The sequence below is a fragment of the Gymnodraco acuticeps genome, unplaced genomic scaffold (assembly GCF_902827175.1).
Source record: "Gymnodraco acuticeps unplaced genomic scaffold, fGymAcu1.1, whole genome shotgun sequence".
Lineage (NCBI taxonomy): Eukaryota > Metazoa > Chordata > Actinopteri > Perciformes > Bathydraconidae > Gymnodraco > Gymnodraco acuticeps.
The window spans coordinates 276,375-287,255 of NW_022990361.1; the positions used below are offsets into that span (position 1 = coordinate 276,375).

At 44.3% G+C, this 10,881-nt stretch overlaps 1 protein-coding gene across 1 annotated transcript in view; it reads right to left on the bottom strand.

Annotated features, from left to right (window-relative positions):
- Positions 1 to 10,165, bottom strand: part of LOC117551346 (calcium/calmodulin-dependent protein kinase type 1G-like) — a 31,786-nt gene extending 21,621 nt beyond the window's left edge. The window contains 4 exon segments of the mRNA XM_034224189.1: positions 7,770 to 7,881; positions 9,303 to 9,459; positions 9,663 to 9,713; positions 10,124 to 10,165. Of these exon segments, the coding sequence (XP_034080080.1) occupies positions 7,770 to 7,855 (86 nt within the window). The 5' untranslated portion in view covers positions 7,856 to 7,881; positions 9,303 to 9,459; positions 9,663 to 9,713; positions 10,124 to 10,165.
- Between the last annotated feature and the right edge of the window lie 716 nt (positions 10,166 to 10,881).

A 10,881-nucleotide genomic window follows, 5' to 3' on the forward strand; every position in this document is an offset into this window, starting at 1 on the left:
AATTATGCATGGGGATAGGGAATAGCCGAACGGCAGCCTGTTGTACTCGTAGGCTATCCCCTGGAAGGCAACACGCAGACACTTTCTGTGCTCTGGAGCAATTTCTACATAAAAGTACGCTTCTTTCAGGTCGATGGTGGTGAACCAATCGCCTGGCTGCACAAGCCCTAGTAACTGTTTCATAGTTAACATGCGGAATTTCCTGCAGGAAATGTGGCGATTCAGGCCGCGGAGATCTAGAATAGGTCTGAATTCCCCTGTCTTCCTGAGAACCAAGAAGCACATGGAATAAAGACCCTCTTCTCTGTGCTGAGGGTGCACAACAGACACAGCCTGTTTCTGCACCAGAGCCTGAATCTCTGCTGAGAGGAAACCTCTCTCCTCCCGGGAGGACAGATTTACCTCTTGTGTCCAGTGGGACACCCACAAGACAGTGGTCCATGTGATACAGTGTACAGACATGTGGTACAGTGGGACGCTGCAAAACTGGAGTGAATAGCCCCGTTTCAGCGTCCTGTCCCTCCATCTTGTTGGCAGATGAGTTTTCATTCCCCATAACATTGTGTTAATGGACAAGCCCTCAGCTGTAGGGCCGCAGCTATGAAGCTGTGATACTTTCTGGTGACTCGTTCCGCCGCAAAACTCCCCGCGAAGGGAAGATTTGCCCATGGAGGGTCGACACAGAAAGGGGCCGATTATTTACTGAGGACCCTGAACGCACCGCCGCACGCTCTTGTGTGAGCGCGCGCTCCACCATAACGCTGTTCTCACCACTACAGTAAACAGCATCAATCAGAGTCTTTATCGGCGTATTGTCTTTTACTAAGTTCCCTGAACGCACCGCCACGCGCTCTTGTGTGAGTGCGGGCTCCGCCATAATGCAGCCTTTACCACTACGGTAAACTGCATTAATTGGAGTCTTTGCTCTAGGCGTAGTGTGTTCTCTGACAGCAATACGCCGGCCATAATGTCCCTGTACCCGCATTGCGCTCTCCTTTAGATAGCACTCCCTGCGGTTCATCCCTCTCATCTGCGCATGCCCACTAGCCACCTCCTTTACAGGAGCTACAGCTGGGGCAGCGAATGGGGAATTTGTATGGTTAACATTGTGTGTAAGTGTAGCATTTGTGGAAACAAAAGACACTTAGATTTGGATACAGATCAACCTCATTCTTATTAGAAAACGTAGTGATCTGTGCATTATACAGGGAGGGAGGAGGCGGGATTCGCCCTCTCGTCCCGGGCGGAGAGATCTTCTCCCCCCGCCAGCCAGATCCGTAAAGACGGGCAGCCCGTCCCCGTGAGTGCCGGCACGCCGGTTCCACGGGGTGGGCCGAGGAGGTGGAGGGCGCCGCGGGCACGGGATCTCCGTGCCGGCACCTCTCCCTTCGTCTCACCGTCGCGCTGCGCTCCCTCGTCTGCAGGAAAGCCTGTGGAGGAGGAGCGCGCGCTGCAGTGACTCTTCTCTCTACTGAGCCGTCACAATGCCGTCTCTTTGAAACGGACATTATGGGGAAAAGTGGAATTGTGGAGAGAGAGACTCTTACTCTGGGATAAATGCAATCGTTTTTACTGAATGCATTTTTCCCACACACACACACATCACTCTAGAACTAGAGTTTACAAACGTAAACCACCGTTCTCCTGCGGAGGTCCTTGAACGCACCGCGGCCACTCTCACGAGGGCCGCGTGCCCACGTGTTAACGCTGTATTTCCCATTCAATGGTGAAATGCATTAATCAGAGCTATTATACCAGGCTAGGTGTGTTCTCTGACAACAGCACGCCGGCAATAGCGTCTCTTGAACCCGCACAGTGCTTTGACAGCACTCGGTTTATTCCACTCACGTGCACACGCCCACCTGCTGGCTCCCTTTACTGGGGTGGGGAGTGTAGGACAGTGTTTCTTCCGCTGGGGATGGGCAAGAAGCAGCCACACTGCGATTACTCCTTATCCCGTGAGCAAGGAGATCGATCCAAAGAGCCCTTCCGTAAACATGGGGGCTCCCAGGAGATCAACACGATCCTCTTTGGAAAGTGCCACGCGCGGCGTGATATCCCAGGGACATCACACGGCGGGCAGCGGTGGCGGCCTGTGATGAAGTAGGGTCGACCCTATATCATGTGAAGCCACCGAGCACCGGTCCCCGGGGGAACCGGGCCTGGGGCAAGGCCCGTGGACCAAGCTACTTATTCGGCCTTACGGCCCAATAATCGCTCTGACCTGGTGAGGCGGGGGCATCTCTATCCAGGGAGAGTACAGCCCTGGGCGGTGGACTTCCATGGACGCCGGACCCGGAAGTAATGGCGAACGTGAATGGCACCGCCTCGGCCATATCCTGGTCCCCCAAACACTCAAAGGTGGTAGGGATCGGCGTCCGCTATTTCAGCCAGGGCACGAAGGACAGGCCCGGGTCTCTAGCAGTGGCGACTCCCTGGAGGTATGATAACTCTTTCTTCTTCTTTCAAACGTCTTATCTCTGCTTCAGATGTTGCCCGCTCGCTGAAGAGAAAGGGATGATAGTCAGGACGCGAGGCCTCCTTTTATACGGTGAGATGCGCGTGCATTCAGGTAGGCCCGCCCCGGGGCCGGCTACGTCTATAGAAATCTCAGTAGGTGAATGCTTGCATAGAGGGTAGTACCCATAGAGTCCAGTAGAGGGCGGAGCCTGTGAGAGTTATAACTGAAGGTTTCTCTGGTGTTCTAGTGGCGGGGAGGCGGGAACACAGTCGGCTAACACACACAGGTGGCAAACTATAGGCAGTGCCACCAGTGAAGGTTACAAGACAGCAGTGTTATTTTGACCGCCTTTCAGCTATGATTCAGTTTTGTCGACTTTTGTGTATTCTTGCCGTGCTGTTAGTTAGTAGTTAGCTTCTCAACGTAAAGTAAAATGCTGCCCTTATTTATCTGGAGCATGTGGCCAGGCATTGCACAGTGCCCCTTTGATTGAAAACGGAATGCCTCTTTGCTAAGTAGTGTAAGTACGCCATTAATTGATTACAAACACACACCTAGGTATACCTGTTCACACACCTCCCTTCATATGGTGCACTCATCCAGCAATTAAATGAGTCAGGCTTTTAATCCTATAATGAAGTGGTGCTAGGATGTTCCCACTGTTCTTACGTCATTGCTCAGGAACTAGGACACACACACACACACACACACACACACACACACACACACAGGGTTTTAAGTAGCTTTGCAGGACAGCAGGTGTTAATAGCATTCTTACTGACTGGTGATATGAAGCCAGTCTCAAGTTCAAGTAGTATGGGTCAACCCAGTGTTTCCACCAGACCAGGGCTGAGAGGGGGGGGGGGCTTGAATTTTTACTTGAACCGTCCCTTATAGATACTGTCTTTTTACGTTAGTGAGCCGGATCATTTGGCTCTTTCGGCTCCCAAACGGCTCTTCATGTTACCACAGTTTACCACGGAGCCTCAGTTTCTCCGCTGCGAGGCTCTGGTGCTCGCAGCTCACGCGCATGCTCCACTAGCACCGCTCATCGCGTCCAAATCGTGCACGTTCCGTGTTGTGCTGTAGCAGGCACCTTCGATGTCGGGGAAACAATCTTCAATACTCCGAAAATAATCCCACCAGACTCCTTTGCCCTTCCAACAGAGGGATGTCCTTGTCCTTTTTCCTTTTCGTAATTTCAAGCGATAAAAACTCTCGATCTTCTCTCGAATTATTAATATTTTTGGATGCCCTCAGCTCGAGTTCAGGGCGTCCCGAGCTGAATAAGGGCAAATGACGCCCCCCTGGCGGAAACGCTGGGTCAACCACAAGCATATTAGATTCTACCTTTGCTATGATGCAACTAAATAGCATAATTGTTTTGCCCCTTTCTATCTGTGCCGTGTCAGAAGACATTACACAATGTTTTCTTCACTGGCTGATGATTCTCATGACTGGAAAACTAACCTTGGATGATGGGTTAGTAGACTAAAAGCTTTATGAATCCAAAGTACAACATATAATAAGTACCCTGTATCAAGATTGATGCAAAACAAGTGATATTTGAACTTTTTAGACAGATTTAGCAAAAAAAAAACCTCTTCTGGGGCCATTTGGGTGGATTTTCCATATCTCTGGCCCCCCTTGCTGGATTTCTCTTTCTGACCGTCAGAGCTAATGGAATCGAGGGGAACTCCCACATAGTCCTTATTTGGTAATGTGTGTGTGTGAGACTGCCGCATAGCCTAGACCGGAAGCAGCAGCCACTCTGGTGGCTACCATTAGCAACTCACTTTTGCTCTCGGATTTTTACATAAAAGTTGAATTATGGATTATAAATTAAATCATTTTTGTATACAGAGACGTTAAAAACCTATGGATTAACCGATTCAGCCGCGTTTTTTCTCGTTTTAATGCCATTGAACACGTCTTTTGATCCGATTGACAGCTACGGTGAGACGATCTCCCTAGAAGCTACGTAAAGGTACGTGTTGTGATGACTGTATTTGCTTCCCCTGTCGCGAGTCCGGATCACTCAGTGATGATACTATATACCTAAATAATCTGTGGAACCACAGCTTTAATCGGATATCTTGTATGTGCAGCTACGATAAGTAATAAGGGTACTTTTATCTTGAGTTCTGTGCCAATGTCCGTTAGCATTTTTTGCTAAGGGGTCATTTAGATGCTTCTTATGAGACTTGTGTTTTGTTTTGGTAAAAATTGTGTGTATCGTCAGTTAGCTGAGATTATTCCCGTTAATCTGGTATAACACATTAATAGGTTCTTAAATATTAAGATCCCCTGAGACACAGTGTCGTGAAAAAAAAAAACAGGGTCCCCGCCGACGGGGACCTTGGGGTTTAACAGGTTAAAGTTGAATTCCAATACACTACAACCTGTTGGCAGCATCTCCCTGATTGCCTAAACAAACAACCAATATAATTATTCTTATGTGTTTTGTTCAGCAAGATAATCCACAAAAATGAACCCATTTTTATGATTCATGATCTTTGAATTGAAGCATAAATGTTATAACAGAAGAAAAAGCTAACTGTATATGGACTAAACCAGGGGTACTCAAACTGTTTTATTAAAGGTCCACTTGTGAATTGTATACAAGGCGGATAAATGCCAGTAAAGTCGGAGCGGAGCAACGAAACTGAAATTAAGAAGCAGTTTTGGCGCGCATGGGGCCCCCTTGAGGGGGTTTCCCGACATGTCGTTGCAGTAAATTAAAGGGTGTTTCATTGTTGTCGTTGCTGTGGACCTTCTTAATGTTTTTTTATGTTTTTTTTTAACATTTATTTTAAATTTTCAAATTGTTACGTTTATTCTGGTTTGTTTTGTGTTTGTATCTTTTATTTTAAATTAATTAATTAATTTTATGTTTTGTGAGCTGAGCTGTGTGATTTTATATGTTATGTATCTATCTGTACAGCACTTTGGTCTGGAGGTTTTAAAGTGCTATATAAATAAAGTTGGATTGGATTGGATTAATCTACTTTATTTGGGGGCCCCCTTCTGGTCCAAGCACTTGCCTGTCCGTAAACGGCGCCCCTGTATACACACACACATTCAATACATACATACAGTATGATGGCTTGAACTAGTGGGAGAAATGGCACTGTTTGTCTGTAGCCAATGTCTTGAACGTCAGCAAAAATGGCATTAGAAGCATTAGAAAGTCAAGGTAAACTTGCAGTTAACTTGCGGTCTGCAATGCGTGTCACGCTCGCGCACACAAGTAAATATATATGCACGTTCATTCTCACAATGCGTCAGACACAAGAAAATATATATTAAAGGGGACCTATCATGCAAAATGCACTTTGTGATGTCTTTTATGTGTCCCCGGTGCGTCGGGGAACTCACCCAGCGTCAGAAAATAAAAGCCTCTCTCTTTTCCTCCGTACCCAAATCTTTTAAAAACGGGGGAACAACGAGCGGATACAGATTTGCTGCCGATCTGACGTCAAATAGGCGGCGGACCCACAGAAAGTTGCTATCAGAAACAATGCCTGACGTGTTTTGGACGTAATCTCGTCTTTGTTTACATTAGCAAGCCTCGCTAACACTCAGAGCTAACCTGTACTGGAGAGCACATGTGTTTAAAAAGCAGGAAATAAAAAAAGGAACTCACCTTGTGATAAACCCGCAAGAGAAAAAGCATTTGAGATCCATACTGTTTCATAAATAATCCTTGATGTGGATAAGAACAGGATGGCATTTTATCACAGCAGAATTTAACTTTATCTCCGGTAGAATTCTGATCAGGCATTAGCTCCGCCTCCTCTTTTTTTTTTTCAAGCTTAGGACACAAAATCCACATTTCTCTAACAGGGCTGCAAAAGAGGGGTTTGAGCAGTATGAGGCATGGCTACAATGGGTGATCTGTTTGGTATTTTGAAAAAAGAACTTCACAGACATGTTTTGTATAGGTGTGGCCCTACAATATATGTTTCCAATATAGAATATAGGTCCACTTTAATTTACATCAGAATTTTTATTTTTATAATTATTTATTTTTTGTATTTATAATGGGCCACAGAGTTCGGTCCGTATTGATTTGCATTTCGGTCCGGATCCGGACCTTGGTCCGGAGTTTGAGAAGCCCTGGACAAAACCATGGCCGCATGACTGCAAAGTGTCTTTGGAGTCATGAGTCACGAGCAGTGTTGTGCTAGTTACTGAAAACCAGTAACTAGTTACCATTACTAGTTACTTCATTTCAAAAGTAATTCAGTTACTTTACTGATTACTTACACCAAAAAGTAATCCGTTACTGTGAAAACGTTTTAGCTACTTAAAAAAATGTCTCCCATTAATGCCCTTATAGCCTTCATTTCAGTACTGTTATTGCATTGGAGAATAATACAATCTGTTGATCAACTTGATGCAATCTGGATTACATCGATATTAGCTGGCTTTCCAATTTTGTATATTCTTTCTCCAGGTAGTTGGAAAAAGTTTTCCGTCCCATATGCCGTGTGCCGCCCGGACATGGTATCATGCTAACTAGCTCCATGATAACTCCACTGACTGTAGCAATAGCCTGCATGTGTTCTACAACATACTGTGCAATGGCTTTATCGACTTTTCCCTGGCTAGCAGTCCCTTGGTTAAAATCCAGCCGCTGTTGCTTAGGTGGAGGTGGAGTGGCGTTGGATGAGTCTGGGTCTGTGCCGGTCTTAGTTACTAGCTTCGTCCCAGCATGTTGTTTTTGCAGATGTTTTAAGAGATTTGAATTACTGGTTTGGGCAGTAGATAGGCTCTTTGACCCGCCAGGACACAACTTACATTTAACTAAAACGTTCTTTTCTTTGTGCTCGACAAAAGTGAAATAGTGAGAATATCTCCAGGTGGAGAAACTAGACTTGAGCTCCGCCGCCGCCATGATAGTCTTGTTAGTAAACAACACAAACACGCCCACTGCGCGTCTCCGCATGTGACACAGGAAGTATCTAAGTACATTTACTCAAGTACTGTACTTAAGTACAGTTCTCATCTCTGTTCGCCTGGCTGTTGACTATATAAAAAAACTAACGCAGTAACGGAGTAACGCACCATGTAGTAACGGTAACTGAGTTACTGAATTTAAAAAGTAATGCGTTAGAGTACTAGTTACTGCCAAAAATAACAGCGTTACAGTAACGCGTTACTTTGTAACGCGTTAGTCCCAACACTGGTCACGAGTGAACGATTTTCCCTGGGTTTTACACTTTACGTTGCTAATAACCTCTGTATCCCATCTAGTCACTTGTTAGCAACTGCCATTTTCACACACGTAAAAGGGTGTACTTACGATCCCATTTTCCCCTTAAAGTCGAACACATCTCTGATATTACTGGTGCTTTTCTTCCAGCTGCAGATGATCTCCTTCCGCCTCATTCTGGCTCTGACGTTGCCGTAGACTCCTGAAGCAGATGACAAGAATGATTTACACATTTAATAAAGAAACAGGGAGACTTCATGATGCATTGTCTGTCCCCACATGAATGTGCTAAGCTAAAGTTAAGCCCTAAAGAAATCGTATTCTGTGAATGTATGCATCTTGGCATTATGTGTTTTACTACATACTGAGTTAAGTATATACTGTATATAAACCTTTTACATGTTTCTAAATTAATCAAACCGAATTTGATTCATAATTTCATCAGCATCTCCAGCCGTATTATTCATCACCTGATATTGCAGGTTGTGTGCTGTTCAAAGGGGGAGCTAATCAGAAAACACACATGTTTTGCAATCACCTTCTTTGATATGGTCAAACATACCTGATAAACATTAAGTAAGTCATTAGGGGAGGGGGTCCTAAGCCTTTCTCCCTCACCATTCCCAGTTTCCTAACCCCCCCACCTGTTTAGCTTACATAAACAATTGCATTTCCAAGACTCAGGTCAGTCCCTGCCTGGGTAAAGCCTATTTGTCCCTATCAGTTACACACGATTCAAGAAGCCAGGAGATTAGAGAGGTGAAAAGCAGTGGTTAGTAAATCTTCCCAGCCTATCGTCCTGCCCTCCCTCCTTCCACCTGTGCTCACCCCTTCTGTCTGTTTGTGGGAACAGATTAGTGGCTGATCCCTGACAGGACAACAACTGGGCCTATTATATCCTAGAATTGAAAGGCCAATGAACTCTGCCTTACAATTTGATGATATAAATATGATTTGAAATGCAGCAACACGTCCAAACATTGACATTGAAATTATGAAAATAATTAAAGACACTGTTTCAGAAAATCATTTTCACATTTATGAGATTATATTCTGATAATATACAACTTTTATTAAAAAAATTATAATCAGCTGATAATTCACAATATATATGTTCGCTGAATTCTTCAACTTTATAAGACAAGAACATTTGTATAGGTCCATTTGGCACATATATTTAACTCTAATTTAGTCCTGCTCTAAAATAGTTGTTTTGTTTCCTAAAGCTATAATGCTGCTTAAGACTCTTTAAGCTACTAAAACGTTAAACATTTGTTTCAATATTATTATAAAATTAAATGATTTAGGGAACCAAGGTGTGATGATATACATACAATGATAGATATACAGACAAGCATACTAAAATCCAGCAAACAGGGTAAAGCGTGTAAAGAACTGACAGTAGCCTGAGTTGAAATGTGCAGTTTGTCTAAAGTCAAGAGGACGGTTGGTCTGTCTATGGGGGTTTACTATTAAACATGTAGGTAGGATGCTAAATGGTACAACTCAATTAGGATGAGAGCACGAGGCACATTTGTACAACAAAGAGAAACAAATTGTATCCATAATACCTTACATTTACAGTAAATGTACTTTGTTTGGTGTAATAAAGAGAGTTTTTACCTGACGGGCGGCGGAGGGTGTTAGCGCTGAGGTTTCCGCGGCACCTGACTGTTTCTCGACTACAGGCTGCTGAGCTCAGGAGAGGGGGGAGGGGCCTCGGCCATCAGTCAATCAACCGTGCTGCATTCAAAGACCCTTGACAACTGCCTCATGCCATCTACAAAGTTGTTCCCCTTTGATTAAACTGAAACACAATTCTTGCCAATAAATGTGTTCATTATAGTTCATTCTCCGCTTAATTTGAGTTTATGTTCATTCAACAATTTTAAGAGATTTAGCTAATAATACATTGCAACTAAACATTGTTTTATTTTTTGTCATACAAATGATGAAGGCATCTTTTCTATTCACCAAACTCACACTGATTTTCATCTTCCTTTTTTTCACCAATACATCCAGGCACAGCCCCACCTAGTGTCAGCAGAAAGTATTAAAATAATGATTACAACAAAATGCAAAAAATAAATTAAAAAATATATTAAATATATTTTAAGATCATGTTTAATCATCGGATTCGTCTGTACATTGCTGTTTTAGTATGTGTTCTTCTAATTAGTGTTTACAGTGTGTGCATATTGAGCTGTTTAGAGCCATGTGGGACAAAACCCGATCATGCCGCTCCCTCTCACTGTCTAATGGAGCGTCCACACAGCAGCGTGCGTTGACGCTTGGAGGTGGGCGTATCTGAAGCTTGGGGATTGTTTGCGAGCAACACGACCAACAACCAATCACATGAATCTCCCGCCCCCGACATACAAAGCAATAGCAATGTTAAAACGAAGTAAACTGGATATAAAATCCCCAAACAGGCGAAAACCTACCAGTTTCACCCACTGTCTCTGCCACCTCCCTCCATGCCTCGCTCCTCCGGTTTGTATCCCGGTAGATGAACAGAGACTGATCATACAGCACCGGGTGATTCACTACCGCTACAATGAATTTTCCCTCAATTTTTTTGAATATGAGGAAATGACCTGCGTAGTCTCTCCCAGCATACACACGGTTTGATTGGCTAGCGATTGTACTGGCAGATTTGAATAAACGGGATTTCATTGGCTGACGCCTCCGTCGAGGCGTCAAAAGTTGAACATTGCTCAACTTTTGACGCCAGCTACACCAGCAACGCTCCACGTCGCTTCCCAAAATGCAGTTCGGCTAAAAGTGACGTCACCCCATTCAAAGTGAATGGGCAGAAGCGGGCCGTTAGTGAACGGTGACTGTAAAAACTACACTGCGCATGCTCAGAGTATTTTCCTATTTAATGTGTGTGGCAAAAAATAATGACCATAGAGCCATCCCCACCATACGTCATCTCACATAATTCAAAGCTGATTGGCTGTAAGTACGTGTGCCGCGAAAAGTGTAGTGTGTGAAGAGGAGGAGAGAGACACGTCCTAAAACCAGGAAGTAAGCTGCGCATGGCTTCCCTCCTTCTTATTATACATCCATGTTCCCTCCACAAAAAAGCAATGAGATTTCTCCATAGGATTTTAGAAAATAGCTCAAAATAAGATCTGTGGGAAAACGTACCTGTTAGATAAATGCACGTTTTGTTCAGCCGGATAATATCCACATGTCT